The 18317-nt window shown below is 41.5% G+C and overlaps 2 protein-coding genes across 2 annotated transcripts; both read left to right on the top strand.

Moving 5' to 3' along the window:
* Positions 1-411: 411 nt before the first annotated feature.
* Positions 412-9261, top strand: vdac1 (voltage-dependent anion channel 1). Its single transcript, XM_073479622.1, has 9 exons — positions 412-487; positions 2588-2657; positions 4653-4702; positions 5063-5215; positions 5358-5410; positions 5576-5803; positions 6631-6781; positions 7426-7483; positions 8119-9261. Exons 2-9 carry the CDS (start codon positions 2591-2593, stop codon positions 8208-8210), a joined length of 852 nt encoding a protein of 283 aa, XP_073335723.1. The 5' UTR covers positions 412-487; positions 2588-2590; the 3' UTR covers positions 8211-9261.
* A 1582-nt stretch (positions 9262-10843) lies between these two features.
* c13h5orf15 (chromosome 13 C5orf15 homolog) lies at positions 10844-18072 on the top strand. Its single transcript, XM_073479182.1, has 3 exons — positions 10844-10965; positions 13491-14335; positions 15176-18072. Exons 1-3 carry the CDS (start codon positions 10845-10847, stop codon positions 15308-15310), a joined length of 1101 nt encoding a protein of 366 aa, XP_073335283.1. The 5' UTR covers position 10844; the 3' UTR covers positions 15311-18072.
* The last annotated feature ends 245 nt before the right edge of the window (positions 18073-18317 follow it).

Raw genomic sequence — 18317 nt, 5'->3', positions numbered from 1 at the left:
TGATTTCAGCTTTGTTTTATTAATCCAGATTTTACTTATTTTATTTCCCTGCTGTTTATATTTACATTTGCGATTACCATCACAGTTACTTCAGTTTTTTGTGACTTTTTTATTCTTTGTTGATATGTTGCATGTAAAGCACTTATTATTATTACTAGTTATTATTATTATTATTATTATTATTATTATTATTATTATTATTATTATTATATTATTATTACTGTAAAAAACAATCTGGTACCAATAAATGTCCAGCACTAAGGGTTTACGCAAATGACTTTACTAGTCTTGTGTGGGGACAGCGGGATACCAGGAATCCTGAAATAGGGTGTGAACCATCTTGCCGTTTGACCGAATGTTGTATCTTTGGCGCTGCTGATGCTTACGTGACTTGTAACGTGTACGTGACGCCGCACCAGCTCCCTCCTCTCTCCTCCCTTTGTGCAGTTGACGAGCCCCTTCTCGGTCAGGACCGGATCACGCAGAGGTACGTTGTGTATCTGTTAGTGAAATGCTTTCCCAGCTGTCTCTCTACTATCAGCCGGGTGGACTCTGTCCTCCTGGGCCCGGAGCTGTCCGTCCCAACCTCTGATTTATAAGTCAGATGCTGCTCGACGTGCAGCAGGGATGCTAGGCCCTGCTGCTTGTACAACTGCTGCTAGCTTAGTGGCTAATGTCTTGCGGTGCGGTCGACAGTGTGCTGACCAGTGCTCAGCAGTTATTCATGTAACGTTAGCTAGAAATAAACACGCTTAGCTAGCTGACGGTTTAACTCTCTGGTCACTTTACAGGCTCCCCTGCCTGTCTGGGCCGTAACGTGAACTCGCTGGAGGCACCTGCCCGCTGTCCACCTTGATAGCTAGCTTATGCTAATCTGCTAGCAGGCGAGGGCAGAGAGAGAGATGCTGCCTTCACTGCCTTGATAAACCTCTTTGTGTGAGTCAAGAGGCCACCGCCGTGTTCACTGTAGAGGGAGACTGCACTCTTTTAGATTAACTGTAGCTCTGTTACAGCTGGATCTACCTGCATTTCACTCAGGCTAAAGTGGTGCTGAAGGACAGTGATGGAGCCTGTACAAAGTCACAGCCACACACAGTCCTTCATCATGCTGTAGGCTTGATGCTCTTTATTTTAGTAGTTATTTTGGTGTGCCTGTTGTATAAAGATGTGACCCTATTCAACCTAAACACAGTGAGGCCCCCAGGACACCTCAGTGGGAGACATTGCAAGATATCATGTATACAGCCTTACGCCCTCTGAGGCCTTTTCCTCCTGCAGCCATGTGTGAAGCTTTAAAACTACTCAGCTGGGTGTATTGGCAAGACCGTGCGTGTGTAAAGCTGAGTAGGCATGCTATTTGTGTATGTGTGAACTGTGACTGCAGATACGTGACATTAGTCCACCTCCTGTCCAAGTGCTGCTTTAATGACCACAGCACTGGGATCTGGTTGGCTGCCCAGTGGGACATCCTTTTATGATTCAGTGAGGGATCGAGCTGGAGAAACATCTGGGCCACAAACGTGCACGTGGATGCACTGCAGTAGATGTGTTAGGCATGTTATAATTGGAGCAAAAGGGTGGGGTTGTTGTGTCAAGGTGAGGCTTCACTTAAACTTGGTTGAACAGGCTCGAAGGAAGATCTGGAGTGACTCACCGAGGCGGGGCTCATCATGACATTTTTTATATAATCTCCTTGTGTTACTTGCAAACTTTCCAACATTATTGAGGACAGAGGTGACATTTAATGTGAGAGACATTGCTTAATTTCTCAGTTGTGATATTTTAGATTTGTTTCACACATACAGCCTGTATAATAGAGATGTTAAATGAGAAATCGTAAGCCCTAAGGTTGCTCTTCACCGGGCGAACTGATCAAATTCCTGTTTTATCTACTGTCAATATGCACATGCATGTTATCAATAGGCCTGCGTAACGGCTGTCCCTCGATAACTGTTGTGCTATTGAAAAAAATGTAACCAACATCTACTCGACATAATGATGAAATAGACGTGTGTTGCGCAACAGGCTGTTCTTGAAAAATGAAGGACAAAGAGGTGCACACATACTTGAGCACACATGAGAGCAGCCAGTCCAGTGGGTTAGCAAAGAGTCTGCATTGTGTCCGAGTCTGTGGGCCTCCATTGTTCTTTATAAACTTGGCTTCTTCCACTTTGAAACAGATTAACTGTCGATTAACAGCTGAATGCTAAAAAGTGACACCTGCAATACAAGCTGACCTCTGCACTGACTGAGGAATGCAAGTTTGAGCAAACGTGTGTGTGAGTGTGAGAATCAGTGTTCAGCTTATGAAAGTCAATAACTTCATCAGATTTGTACCTTTCAAATCCATCAGTGACCTCCAGCTGCTCCCGCCTTCCTCTGTCAGCAGCGCTACTGTGCTCACATCCGATCAGTCCGTCTGCTGCTCTGTGTCTGTCCCTCTGCTGTGTTACTGGGTGATCTGGCTGTCCTAAAGCTGTAACACAGAGGGAAGACAGCAGTGATGTTACTTTTCAAAGAGCCTCTTATGTTTTTTTTCTTCCCTTTTTCTTAGTCGCAGCCTTGAACATCCTCTTTCTCTTTGCAGATAATGGCCGTACCTCCCACTTACGTTGACCTTGGAAAGTCTGCCAAGGATGTCTTTACCAAGGGATACGGTAAGCACCAAGCATACTCACTTATTTCATTAATTTTTACAGCAGTATGAGATGGAGGAAATAGTTTTGAATCATAAATAACAATTCTGTCATGATGTTAACAACAGTCTCTTCATAACACAGAAACAGCAGCAGCATGTAGTATCTACACACATGCTTTTGTTTAATTGTAAAACAGTGTTAACGACTTGAAAAAGGTCACCCAGAGCCACAGGAGACATAATGCAACTGTTTTCACACGCTGTGTAATACTAACGAATTGACTTTGTGTAGAAGCTAAGCACCTTTTTAGTTGGGTAAAATATTAAGTCCCCGCACCATAATAACAATTCAAACAACGGGTCGCCTCTACCAGCTGCCAAAAGTAGTGAGTAGTTGTAAATACAAGCTTTATATTCACACTGAAGCCTTTTCAGTTGAGGTTTTTCTCTGTTGCCTCACTGAAGAGGGTAGATGTAGTATAATTATTTTCCATTTTCACCTTCTCATCATTCTTCATAACATGTTTGTACCTTCTGCCAACGGAAGAATACGTATTAGTGTATCATTCAATACAGAAGAAGAACAATACCCTCCTTCTACATTGTCCGCTGAGGTAATCCGGGTGATTCTTCGTAAGAACTGATGCAACACTTCCTCTCAGATTGTGCAAATCTCGCCAAATTAAAGCAAAATGAAGCAAACCACTTACTAGCTCACCACTAGCTGAACACATAGTAGATCAGAGCCTGCGGTTTGAGTGGATGTCCTCAGGGTGTGTTTTGTGCATACACACAGCTGTGCTTCAAGGGTTACCGAATTATGTCCTCTATTAATCCTCTGTCAAGGGAATTCCCGGTTGTTGCAGCAGACAGATTCATCATTCATTGACAGTGACTGTAATGCTGTGTAATTACTGTGGGTTTCAGTTTGGGTTGTTCCGATATCGATACCAGTATCAGGATGGCTTGTAATACTGCCTAAAATGCTGTAATTGTCATCGCGAGTACTGGGGTTGCTGTGGTGACTAAATGTCTCCACTGGTTAATGTACTCATAACAACACCACCGAAAAACAATGGAAACATTTCCAACCGCTGCAGCTTCACATTAAAAAAAACGTGAGTTGACTTTTATTATGAAATGTCATTCATTAGATATGAATCCTCGGAGCAAAACTACAGTCATTGTCAGCATTTGTTGACAGCGGCTCAGTTTGAAATATGTCAGGGAGAAGTTTTATACAGTCTGTGGGAGTAATGGAGCAATAAGCAACCTCAGTTAGCTCTTAGATGAAGAGCTGCGTCATCTTGTCGGTCAACTACCTTCACGTGATAAGTTAAATGCGACTCCTGCCACTCTGTGCTGCGACTCTACTGCTGGCGCTGCTGCTGCATGGAGCAGACACCTTCAGTTTATAATTGTAGTTACTGTGGTCCGACTAAGTATTGATAAATGGGGGCAGTATATATCAGTAAATCTCTATTTTCACGTGGAGCTGTGGAGCTCTCTGGGTCATGTGAAGTGTGGTTGGGTGAATCAATTAATGGCTGTAATGCTTGAAAGGGCCAGGGATGGGGCTTTAGGCTCGAGCCAGGATGTGTTTAACCAACCTTTTAGCTATTATTCATAATTGACGGCACTGATGTTCTCACAGAATCTACATCAAATCAATACACACATTCAGTCAGCGGACCATGAATAACTTTAAATGCACTCTGGAGGCTGATGAGAGGGTATTTCACAGGCACTAATCAATACCTTGACATAATGTGGTTTGAAATGTCTAAAGGGATACTTTAAATGTGTATTAATTAAATTATAATATCATTTTACATGGTTAAGATGATAATATTAGTGATAGTATTGGTATTTAAGCAGTGCTTGTTTTGAGGGCTACCCAGTGCTTGTGTTTTAAGGAATCTGTGCCACTTTAAATGTTTCAGAGCGGTTATTATTAGATCTGTATTGTCATCTGGACACATTTTGATCTTTTATTAAATGTTGTCTCTTTCAGGCTTTGGGCTCATCAAGCTGGACTTGAAAACAAAGTCTGAAAATGGACTGGTAAGTCGTTGCCTGTCATTATCAGTTTATCGGAGCTGCTGCCACACCAGACTGCAGCCGTCCTATCATAGCTTAAGAGGCCCCTGACTGATAATTAAGTGGCTGGTTATCTGATCTCCTAAAAGCTGCCAGGACACCATGACCTCAGCTAGTTTTTGCTTAAATAATGGACTTTGAGAAGATGCAGCTGCAAAACAATCAAATATATTATGCTGTCGTAGTTTTCTTCAGCTTTAAGTCAAATGGATTTCTTTACGTTAACGAGAATACACCACTGGCTAAAACCCTACGATAATGTAACTGGATACTAAGCGTTAATTCCCGTTAGTAGTAATCTGATGCCAATACTATCATCTGCAGGAGTTCACCAGCACAGGCTCTGCCAACACTGAGACCAGCAAGGTAGCTGGATCTCTGGAGACAAAGTACAAATGGGCAGAGCATGGACTGACTTTTACAGAGAAGTGGAACACCGACAACACCCTGGGGACTGAGATCACCGTTGAAGACCAGGTTGGTGATGGGCTGTGGTGGCCAAGAAAATCTAAAATGTAAAAATGTGACTTTAGTTGCTATTTGCAGTCACATGTATTCCTTTCACTGTGTTCACTATATTGGACATCTGATAAAATGAACTTTCTTACTTTTTCCACAGTTGGCTAAGGGGCTGAAGCTCACGTTCGACTCCTCCTTCTCACCAAACACCGGGTAAGAATAGCTGGAAAAAGGAAAAGACCATGTTACACATGTTTTAGCAGAGCCTGGTCATAATACTGTGATTCTACCAAGGCCTGTAATAATGTGATACAATCAGGTTATGATTGTTTGCTAAAGACATTAACCACCTGTTCTCTCTCCTTAACTTCCTGCCAGCAAGAAGAGCGGCAAGATCAAGACGGGCTACAAGTGCGAGCACATCAACCTCGGCTGTGACGTTAACTACGACATCAACGGTACAGCCATCCACGGCGCAGCAGTAGTGGGCTACGAGGGCTGGCTGGCCGGCTACCAGATGACCTTCGAGGCTGGCAGGAACAGGATCACCCAGAGCAACTTTGCAGTTGGATTCAAGACTGACGAGTTCCAGCTCCATACAAATGTGTAAGGCCACACGAAGCGGGAGATGGTCACGAGTAGTACGCTAGCATGCACCCTTTTATTGTACCACATGCACTGCATTTCTAATACACTGTTGAGCCTGTGTGGCTTCTCCATATCTGCTGTGAATTTGGTGCAGACCATACTCTTAATAAAAGGAGCTTTGACCTGATTGAAATGGAAAAAGCATATAGACACACCCTTAACCTTTTAAAACTATTTTATCACGTTATGTGGTACTTGAACATCAGTCACAGGCTGTAAGTTGTAGCTATAAGTGCAACAACAGTCCAGACGTCTGACCTTAACTAGACAGAAGTCCTCGAACCGTTTCCTCGTCCTTGTTTGGCTGGCTAACTTGTTGCCCATTTGGATATCTGCCCAGCACCCAGGTGCCTGACAGTTATTTTTACACACAGGTGATGGGATTTGCTATATTGCAAGTGAGCTGGAGTGAGTAGCTGGCAAGCATAAAGGGCCTCGGTGAAAAGCCAGACTGAGGTAGTGTCAGACAGTGAGTGAGAGACAGAGAGCGACGGGACACGGTTTAAGTCTTGTTTCCTGCTGTGCTGCTGGTCAAGCCTGTCCGTTCCAGTCTACAGCTGAAGTGTTTATGTGAGGTCAGAGAAAGTGTAATGTAGGCTTTACATTAGTGACAGCGCACCTAGCCGAGGAGCTCTTTAACTGACACGCAAGGAAGGTTTTCTCTTTGTTTACAAAACACAAAACCCTAATCCATCCCTTTGAGGGGAAAATATCACCTGTAAGGAAACTGTATTCGTGTTGTAGTTATATTTACACTACATATATCCTCATCTGTTTGTTTTCAGAAATGATGGCACTGAGTTCGGTGGCTCTATCTACCAGAAGGTGAATGACCAGCTGGAGACGGCCGTCAACCTGGCGTGGACCGCTGGAAACAGCAACACCCGCTTTGGCATCGCTGCCAAGTATCAGATTGATCCTGATGCATCCTTCTCTGTGAGTAGTGTGTAACCTGAAGTAGTTGTGGTAGTGCGACTCTAAAACCAGAAGTTAGTCATGCAGTGCAAAGACTCAGAGGCCAGTGAAACCAGCTGCTTGAACCCAGGCTGACATTCTGGGTGTCTATTATGTGAACTGAGATGGAGTGCATTATGACTAGTCAAGGCATCGCTCAATTCAAATCTACGTCACAGTCTTTGCTGACTAACTTGAAAGAACGGAGAGGTCCGTGTGAATGCATCACGTTCATTTGGGCATGAGAGCAGCCTCAGCCGAGCCAAAACATCCAATGGGAGGAGTCTGTCATCTACAGACAGGCCTGGGCTAATTCAGTCCCGTCTATCACATGAGCCCTTAAATCCCACTTTCAACAGTGTCAATTAGTGTGAATGGTTGTCTGTTAGTGTAATTATATGTACTTTCTAACAACTTTAAGTTTGCCCGTCTGAAGTGAGAATGTTTCAGTGGTAGCACTGTTGACTCACAGTATCAGTTTCAGAATTCAATATGAATCACAGTTAAGATTTTATTAACATTTTACTTGAAACAGGCAATAAATTACCCAGCAATGACACGATACACGTATCTTTTGGTAAAATGTGTTGTTCACTGTATGATTTTCATCTGTGGTTCCCACACAGGCCAAGGTGAACAACTCCAGCCTCGTGGGTCTGGGCTACACTCAGACTCTGAAGCCAGGTGAGTAATTGTATATAACTTGCGTGTTTAGTGCTTAAATGGGCCAAAACACTGACTATGTGTACAAAGACCATAATATATGAACATTTACTCAATTAAGACAACACTATGAACCAGAAAAAGCCATTAATCCAGTCAAGAAAGTCAAATTATCTCAAACAAACCACATTTTGCTGCCTGATACAAAAGGAAAATGAAACGAAGTCTGTCAGAGATTAGATAATTTAGTCAGAATGGGTTCTTGGAAACATGAAAGTCTGTTGCTTATGAGTGTCATGCAGGCGAAACACCAATCATTCTTGATCAGTTTATCAAATTAAGCAGCTCCTGCTTGAATTATTGCAGAGAGAGAAAATATCGCAATGTCATTTCTTTTCAATATCGCGCAGCCCTTATTTTTCTTTTATATACAGACAGCAGACTGCTTGTGAATGCATGAGTGCTGAGGATATTATTCTATGTTGATGAACAGTAGCAACATTACAGTAAGATGTGGTCATAGTTGAATGCTATTCATTCTAGTATCTTTATGGGCTGTCTATACTTAGTCCCCTTTTTTCCTACAACCATACGCCCCTGAAATAAAAAATCCCCTTATCTATGCATGGCTCATCTCGATATGTCTATTCCTGCAGGCATCAAGCTGACCCTCTCTGCTCTCCTTGATGGCAAGAACATCAACGCTGGTGGCCACAAGCTTGGTCTCGGCCTTGAGTTCCAGGCATAGGAGGATGAGGCAGATGGCTTCCAGTCCTCCCAGCACACACACATACACACACACACACACACATTCCCCACCAAAAAAAAAAAAAAAAAATCCAAATCCTTTATTGATTAGGCTAGCCCTCACAAAACCCCTGTTTCCCCCTAGATATGCTACAGCTGGAAGCAAGACAGCATAAAGGTCAAATCGTTCTCGTGGCGATCTACCCACTTTTAAAGGACCATTTTAAGGGAACATTATATTTTGAAAATATAGAGCCAAGTTCAGAACAAAACTACAACTGTAAGTCAGAAAGTCTTTTTCTTGAATTGTTCAGCTTGCGAGGGAACGGTAGCTTCGGTACATCCATGTTGGCCTCACTCTTTGTCACGTCACTACAGTCATACACAATGCTTTAATTTGTGTGTCTCTCTGCTTTCCAATGCAGATAAAAGGGAAAATCAAAAACTTAGTTCAGCCCAAAATGCATAATGGGCTCGACACAGTCAGCGTACAGTTGAGTAGGTACACCACCAGATGGTGCTGTTGCATAGCACCATTAAACACTTGGTTAAAAGTTGTAGTGGTGAAGTATGTTTTTATTTTCACACTCCTGCACCAGAGAGCTCTAATGTCTGTCTTGATATATTATACAATGGAAGGGTTAGTTGTCCCTGATGTAAGCAGCTGTCGGTAGCTCTAAGAGACACTACACCCCAATGTGTACATTCTGTGTTTTCGTCTCACTTGTTTATTGTGTCTGTGCATTTGGTGTGAAACATGTCTTTTGTTACATATAGCAAAATGAATATTATTTTATTGACAGTCTTGCATAGTTTAATCCACCTGTAAAGTCTTACGAAGGCAACGACTTGTCAATTCTTCGTCGAGCAAAAAGGAAGGAAACCTATCGTGCACACTTCTCTGCATAAGAGTACTTCTGAAAAGGAGGATGAAATGAATAAATATAGTGGATGGGAAATGGTAGTCTTCCACAACTGGTCATGGGAATCATGCTTAGTGTACTTGACAGTATTGTTATTCCCTGAATTAAATAAAGAACATCTTGAACCAGTTTCTGTTTGTTTGTTCCTCTGCCTTTTTACCTGCATCTTATAATGATGACTTCATCCCATGTTTGTGAGGAAAACTTCCACAGATCTTGAGCATGTTTGAAGATCTTAACCCTCCAAACCCATCAGAAATGTATCTTATTTGAGTGTTAAACACGATTGTAAGAGATTTAATGATGAGTTAGACCCTTACTGGGGGTTTCTGGTAAACAAAATTAATCTGACTTTAACACACAGCCTGTAGTGTGAACAATTCTAGATGGTCGTTCCTATATTTTGTCACCTTCAGCAAATGTAAGGGTTAAAAATGTTAAAAAGTTATTGGTTGATATGTCATTTTTGACATGCTGCTGTTTGTGGACCCCAAATAATGAGGAATAAAGCCAAGGGCATCCAAACAGTGATATAAGATTCTATTCAATTTAATTTTAGGACTTGTTAAAGGACGTTTAAAAAGCTCATGCTAAACTGCATTGCTGGCTTTAAATGTTGAATAATATCAATGATGTATGAAACATGTTGACTATTTTAAGGTTTGTTATTAAATAGTTACACTGCATCACCTCACTAATGGCTGGGAGCTAAACTGTGTCCTGCATCGATTCACTAATGTTTGGGAGCCAAACAGCATCACTTCATTAATGCCTGGGAGCTAAACTGCATTGTTGGCTAAAAGTTTGTTAAAATGCCGCTAAACTGCATTTATTCACTAATGGCTGGGAGCTTAACTGCATCCTGTATCACTTCACTAATGGTTGTAACATACAGTATGCAATTTTCCCCTTGGCATTCAGTACAATATTTCTGATTCTGAGAGCTAAACTGCATCACTTCACTAATACCTGGGAGCTAAACTGCATTGCTGGCTTTAAAAGTTAAATAATACTAATGATGTATGAAAGATGTGGAATATTTTGAGGTTTGTAGAGCTAAACTGCATTGCTGTACTAATACCTGAGAGCTAAACTGCATTGCTTGCTTTAAAAGTAAATAGCGACGATATATGTAAGATATGGAATATTTTAAGATTTGTTAAAAAGCAGCTGAACAGCATCAGTTCGACGGCTGGGAGCTAAAATGTATCCTGCATTGCTTCACTAATTGTTGTAACACACACAATTTCAATTAATAAAGTATTTCTGATTATGATTCTGGGAGCTAAACTGCATCGCTGTACTAATACCTGGGAGCTAAACTGCATTGCTGGCCTTAAAAAGTAAATATCGATGATGTATGTAAGATGTGGAATATTTTAAGGTTTGTTAAGAAGCAGCTGAACAGCATCAGTTCGATGGCTGGGAGCTGAACTGCATTGCCGGCTTTAATTTGTATAAAGAAGCAGCTGGAGAGGTATGAAGAAACAGTGTAAGTACATGACCATCAATGCATTATTTCCACTGTTTAGTTAGTTTATTGTTGTGGCTGAAGCAATCACAACAATGACAACACACTGACTCAGACCTCATGATTCCTCTCTTAATAACTATGACACACACACACACACACACGCACACGCACACTCGCAGTCAGTCACTACGTAGCTGTGCTGAACAACCACGCCTCTCCAGCTACTCACGCATCAAACATGGCGACGTGCAGGAAGATGGGGCGAAGCAGGAGAAACATTTCGGCTCTTTTTCTGGTCATTTTCCTCCAAGTGTTGGCCAGGGGCTGCCTGTCACTTCCCATAAATGTCACGACGCAAGGTACGTTGTGCTAATCGGAGATAATCGCTCGTTTCTGACCAACTATCACTGCTTGTTAGCTTGTTAGCTAGCTGGCTAACGCTACTGTGGCTAGCCGTCGTGCTAGCAAACACAGTGTCAGGTGAGCGGACGTTGACAGCCTGTTTGTGTTCACCGGGAAAAGTCCTAAACCTTTTTTATTTTTTTACTCGAGTACTTATCAAAGTATTACAATGCAGTTGAACGAAGTATTTACCAAATGTAAAGAGTTAAACGAGGCTTTAAATGTCGTCACTTCAAACAGAAAGTAAAGGTTTCACGTCAACGTCAGACGTCAGACATTTATTTCAGATATTTAAGTCTGCTTGTAGTTGCCTGACTTGGTTTTTAACTGTGTTGCATGTAACTCTCAAGACACCTCGTGTTCATAACAAGCACCACGGAAGAAGGAAGTCCTGTCTTCCTCAACAAACTTAAAGCTGGAGGACAACAACAGCCGTCGTAAACCTGTGTTGGATGTACTTCTAGTCAGAGGTCCCACTTTGCGGTGCCCTGCGGGGACCATGTGATTTATGGTGGTCAGATAAAGTGACTTGTTCCAGATGTCCTTGTCATATATCAGAGCTGTTAATTTACCCTCCTGTCAGTCCAGTCCAGCTCCACTGTTCATTAGAGAAAAAACCCTTTTGAAGTTTTACCACCAAGGACCTGGGACCACAGTAAAAAAGTGCTCTCTGTCTCTGTGACAAGCTCTGTCTTGTTAATGGACTTTGACTTTATTGACTTAAATCTGTTGAGATAAGGTCAGTGTGGTGTTGATTTCACGGCCTGTTGTATTGGCTGTTGTCAGGTTGCAGTATTGTGTTTGCTGGGAAAGATCTGTCTCTTGTCTCTTGTCTCTGACCTATTTCTTCGTCATAGTGTGACTGTATCGTGCCACAATCTCATCGTGCTCACTCCAACAGCTTATCTCTTCGTGCATCGCTGTGACAAAGATGCACAAATAGAGCGACCCAAGTTAGGAGCAAACATGTTAATTAATTTGCTGTTTTCTTTAGAAGTGATTTCCGTGAGATTTTTATCCAGAGACATCAAATGTATGTGACGGGCGGGTCATGCCAGTCAAGAGTTGTCCTGCAAGTCTTGTGATCTGTCATTAGTGATGGTGCAATGCCAACAACATTCCCTTTTAGCGTGGGATCACTTTGGTATCTGACTCTGTCTGTTTGGTTTTGTTTCATGTAGTCATATCTGCACGTATAATTTATGTGAGATTGTTTCTTTAGGTTTTATTCCTGTGTGATTTGTCAACGTTGTGCAAACAACAAGTGTTTATACAGAGGGAGGATGAGCTTTACTTGACTAAATACTTATTCATCTTGAAATACAAACGGCAAATGACAGCAGTCGTCCACTTGGTTGGCAGATTGTTAAACATGCTCTAGTCACAATTTACCAGCATAAAGTTGGTGTCGTATGGGTTTAATCTGAATAAAACTGACCCCATAGCCAAAAGAGTGAGCGATTAGCATGATTTAAGGATGTATTACAAACATACTAGGATATTAAGACATCTGTCAAGTATGATTCAGCTGCTCTGCCTTTTAAGGCTGAATATTTCACATGCATTTTCATGCTGCAAAGCCTATAACTGTGGCTGCCACAAAAGATCTTCTGTTGGTGATTATTTATGCTGGCCATGGCCCGTGCGTATGAATAGTCCCTTTCTTCTCTTGGGGACGTCTTACGCCATGCCTCAAGTCCCTAGTGTTCTGCTCCCGTCCCTTCCTAAGCAACGCCTCCTAGTCCCACAGGATGAAATAATGTTGACACTTGTTGGTTAAATGGTGTCATTGATTCCGGAGAGGCTGGCCAGATGCAGGAGACTGGGTTCAGCTCTCGTTTAAAGACACAGTCGGGAGTTGAATTCAGCTGTAGAGATTCCTTCTGACTAAAGTACTTCATTTTTAAGTAAAAAATACAGAAAACCTGGCTGACATGGGCATGTATTCAAATCTGCCAGACGAAAACACCCATCATTCACCAAATAAAACAAATTATAAAGTGCTTTATAATTCGAGCTGCAGTAATCACCAACTGTTTTGATAGTTGAGTAAAAGTGAAGAGTCTTGGGCATTTGGACTTTTAGTTGGACAAATGAAGCAAATTCAAGACGTCACTTTGGGATCTGGGACATTGTTATGAGCTTTTCAGTGTTTGGACATTTCGTATATTTCATCAGTTAATCGTGAAAACAATCGGCTGATTAATAGATAATGAAAGTAATCGCTAGCTGCAGCCCTATTTATAGCATGGTGAAATATGTCATAGCTCATCACAGTTGTGTCTTGAAGAGGAGACGTTTTGTCACAACACGGCTTATTTTCAGTCGTGATCATGTGAGGAGAGCAAGAACAAATGTCTATTTTGGATCTCCTTGATTGAGAACACATATTTTCTTAACCTTGATATGTTCATTGTTTAAAAGGACTATTTCTTCTTCAAAACTCTAATGTCTTGCATTGTTTTTTCTTCTTACATGACAGGACCAGACAAAGCTCAGGCAGACGACACACGTCTCACTACTGTGAATGGTGACAAAAGTAACACTGAGCCTTTGACACCTGAACAGGGTCCTGCTTTAACGGAGCCTAATGACCTGGTAGCACCTGCTGGTAATGACTCCACACCAACAAAAGCAGATGATCTTATAGTAAAGCCCACAGCAGCCATTCAAGTAATGACGGAGGAGAACAAGGAAACACATCCAGACGACATCATTAATATCGATGCAGTGAAGCAAGACGGGAACGCAACACCAGATGATGGTAATGCAGGTAATGTAGATGATGCAGGTAAAGACCACCCAGTGGAAGCTGAGACAACAGATGAGCCTGCCGCCTCTGAAACCACTTTAGCCTCCACTCCAGAAGCTCCCTTCACCTCTGTCAAAGCCCCTGAACCAGCCAAAACTGATGAAATGGAAGAGCCAATAGCACCCGTCTCTGACTCCAAACCCCCCAACGCACTGATCCCGTCCACAGAGCAGGACATTGACCCAGAGCTGCTGTCAACTACTGACAAAGGACCGGCACCTAATCTCGATCCGGATGGTTACACAGAAGATGGCGACGAAGACGAGGATGATGAGGATGACGGTACCTACGTGGACAGCGAGGACGCTGACGGGGACAACGTGTATGAGAACAGTGATGTCGGCAAAGACCAGCCTGTGAACAGGCTGCAGCAGCCGGACGGGCTGGAGGTGAACCATTTCAAGGAAGCAGACAGCTACACCACAGAGGACGAGGACTCCCACTTCTTCTTTCATCTGGTCATCCTGGCTTTCCTGGTGGCAATCGTCTACATCACCTACCACAACAAGAGGAAGGTGAGTGTTAGCAGTACTGTTCAGGATGTAGAGGCCAGAGATGATGATGCAGTCTTGTTTGCACTGGACTGATATTACCTCAGCTGTAATTCGTGATGCTCGTGGGGACAACATGTGATTGTAATCACCAGTTTTTTTATCTTCCTGTTTTTGTAAATTGCAAAGTTGACATTCTTGTAAAAAACAAACTAGTGTTGAGGCTGTTAATGGTGAACTTGTTGGTGATTCATCTGCTAAGAGCTTATCAAATCTGAGGTTTTCTGGCTTCTGAGTTAAATTGTTTTGGACGAGGAAAATGAAGCAGAAAATTTCACCTTGGTCACAGGATCTCACATTGGATGCTTGGCATTTTTCACATTTTCTTGACACATTATTGACATGAATCTGGAACAGACAGAAGTGAGATGTGATCACAAGTGGTCCCCACTTGTGATCACATCTCACTTCTGTTTCTTAAAGTTTCTCCTAACTCAACGACTGACAAAACTGAGTGATTTTATAAGGCAGTCGAACAAAAAGCCTTGTTCTATTAGTTTGTTCTTTTCAACACGTGTGTTGTTGAATATATGATCATATGTGGCACATTGTCAGTAATCTGGTGAACTAAAATGACCTGCACTCTTTTTTTCTTTCTTCCTCAGATCTGTAGAGGAAGGTTTTTTATCACATATTCTGCTGGCCTCATTTAAATTTGGGTTTTACAGCTGATTTAACAGTCCAATTATGTAGTCTTTCATCTGTTCTGCTAGACTTTTAGCCAAGAAATATTCTTACTTGATCAGCACTTGTACATCTATCCGATTAATTGGATTTCCATCTGCATTTTTTTCGTCTTTTCAGATCTTCCTCTTGGCTCAGAGCCGACGCTGGAAAGACGGCCTGTGTTCCCGCAACACCGTGGAGTATCACCGCCTGGACCAAAACGTCAACGAGGCCATGCCGTCCCTCAAGATGACCCGAGACTACATCTTTTGATCCACGTTAAGGAGAAACAAAATGTCCAGACCTGCACAGAGCCAGTCGGCCTTGCTGCCCGGCCCGTCGCATTGTTGAGACGCTGTGCTTTGTCATGGAGCTTGATTGATGCTTTCTACTGCTTTGCAGGCCAACTGGAGAGCAGAGAGTGTTTTGTCTTTGGGATAGAGTTATATTTCTTCAGGACTTTATTGCTGTCTGCATAGAGAGATTTTTACTGTTTATCTGTTATTCTTATTTGTTATATTATTTGAATTTTATTTGTAATTTTTTCTAAATTAATAACTTCTTGGGATTTAATATTTTTTGTTTATTGGGAGTCTTATATCTTCTCTTTTTTTTGGGAGTGTTTTCAGCCTTATGTCCCCTCTAAACCCGTTTTTGTTTTGCCTCTTGCGTACGGTCTTAATACGTTTAATACTCACCTTGAGAATAGGAAGAATTACATGTTAATGTAACTTAGGTCAGAATATAATGCTAAATTATAACAGCTGATTATTAACCCCAAGATTAACAACAGACTTTCTCTCAGCAGTTAGCCAAGATATGAAGTGACACACAGAGCAGCTGCTTTTTAAAGCACTTGTAGTTGTGTCATGTGTACTTTTGTATTGTAAAGTGTGAGTATGCAAAAAAGCAGCAATCTAGGAGAAGCTGATACATATATATATATATATATATATATATATATATATATATATATATATATATATATATATATATATATATATATATATATATATATATGCAGTCATTCCAAAACCTGTCCACCGCTCATGTTGAAACGGTCTGTCCGAAGCTGTTTCAATACTCACTTTGCTGTATCGAGACACTAATACTAGCTGCATTTCTGCACTTTCCTCTCTGACAGCGAGTCGACACATGTAGTGCCCACATAGCCCCACCTCCTCCACAAGTAAATCAACATAGGCCCTGTCCACACGTACACAGGTATTTCTTAAAACAAAGCTTTTTTTCTAGGCGTTTTGGCCGTTTGTACACACAGACCTGCATTTTAGGTTGCTGAAAATGGGAGAAGATAATCAGCAACTCTGTTTTCCGTGTTTACATCTGGACGGGCAGAAAACGATGCAGGCACGCACGTTTATCAGTGTATGTAGCATCAATGGTAAATGTGATAGAGTATTTGAGTTTGTGCAGTGACAAAATGGATGAAATATTGTTTAACGTCATATTTAGAAAGACACAAACGGACATTGATTATACAAGAACTGGAAAGAGACAAAAACGGCTGCTTACAGTGTTTTGCTGACAAATCATCCAGAGCTTCTCTGAAGAGCAGTCACATTTCGCTGCCTTGTTCATAGTAGTTTTTGTAGCTAAGCAACTGATGGGAGCATACAACCTCATTTCTGTTTACAGCGGCACACGCATGCCTAGTGTACGCGAATGGCCATGGGATATACGTTTTGAGGTGTGATAGTATGGACGGAGATTATTTCTGAAACAATGTCAAAACGCTCTTCTTGACGGAGAATGTTTTTTTGTTTTTTTAAAAATACCTGTGTACACGTGGGCTAGGCCTTTGAGGCTTTTGTTCTTAACGCACAGCACATACGCTTAAAAAGATTAAAAATCAAAAATGTTATGCCCTCAAGGTCGACAACTTTTCCCTGTCGTATCAAACATGGTATCGAATATCAATATTTCTCAAAGTAGTGAATCAAAAAACTAAAAAACTTCAAGTAATTTTCATTAGTGTGTCGTATAAAATTAATCAGACCGTTCTTTAACCTATCAAAGGAAGAAATCACATTTTCACAGAAGTTTGAAAATGTAGTTTAAGTTTTTTCCAGCTGTTTTCCCATCCCCTATATTTTCTGTGACACCTTTGCAGAAACTGCGTAACAGCCTTCTCATGTTACATTATGTGAGGGATGTAAAATCTCTATTACACGTTGGGAAATGAAGCTGCACATTGAGCATTAAGTCAAGGAGGGTGACTCCTCTTCAGGTGAGGGGTCTGTTCTCGTGCTAAAGCCATTTAAATGAAGACAGATCCTGTATATCGTTGAGGTGAGAATGTACTTATATAAAGTATGGGAGAAGCTTTTATTGCCAGACTTTTTCCTTGTTCATCAGTTTATATTTGTCTAATATGGTACCTGTTTACTTCTACTGCCCAGATTTTGCTATGCAGAAATCCTGGGGCTGGCCCTCTTTGTTTTATGACTTCGGTGAAGTCTCTATCAATCAGTTTTGATCCTCGTTGTAACGGCTGTGTTGCCTCATGCTCACACAGAACTTTTGATTTTTTTTTTATCAGAGTACAGTTTGATCGACTGGTATCTCTGTTTATCAGAAATGTTTGCACGCTCTGTGTGGCCTGATGTTCACATGAGCACCAAAAAAAAACAAGAGCCGATCACATTGTTTTTGTGTCACTCGTTGTTGTGACTCTTGACTATTCATCACAGCCCCGTGTTGTTTTTCTGTCTGTCTGTCTGTCGCCGTCTCATGCCTTCAATTGAAATGCCATTACTAACACATGTCCACATATTATATCAGTCTCTTGTCGCCTTCAGCCAGTTGTTTTCAGCTGTCTCGTCCTTATACAAAAGGTACACATTGGGTAGATAGATGAGATGTTTTGCACTGTGCTGTTCGGTCATACTAGCTTGAATATGAGGGGGAGGAGTAGTCCTGTGTTAAGGTGATGGATCAACACTGCTCTTGCAATCAACAGTAGAAGCTGTACAATCTCTTTTTTTGTCAATAAAGCACAAATTGTGTACAGAGTCCTCCACGAGTCGTTCATTTTGTGGTTGATGCTTTTCTTTAGGGATGCAGCGATTTGTAATCACTGTTGTAAGAAGTACTCGGAAGTCATACTTGAGTGAAATTAAAGATATACTTTGGTAACCCTGTCATCGACTAAGTACCTGATATTAAATGTACTTAAGCATCAAAAGTGATAATCCAGAATTAAATGTTCTTAGTAACTGAAAAATACAGATAAAAATAAACTCCACATGTATTTACATGA

This window comes from Pagrus major, chromosome 13 (genome assembly GCF_040436345.1).
Source record: "Pagrus major chromosome 13, Pma_NU_1.0".
Classification (NCBI taxonomy): domain Eukaryota; kingdom Metazoa; phylum Chordata; class Actinopteri; order Spariformes; family Sparidae; genus Pagrus; species Pagrus major.
The sequence above is the reverse complement of the archived record's forward strand: the minus strand, read 5'-3'. Positions and strand labels throughout refer to the sequence as shown.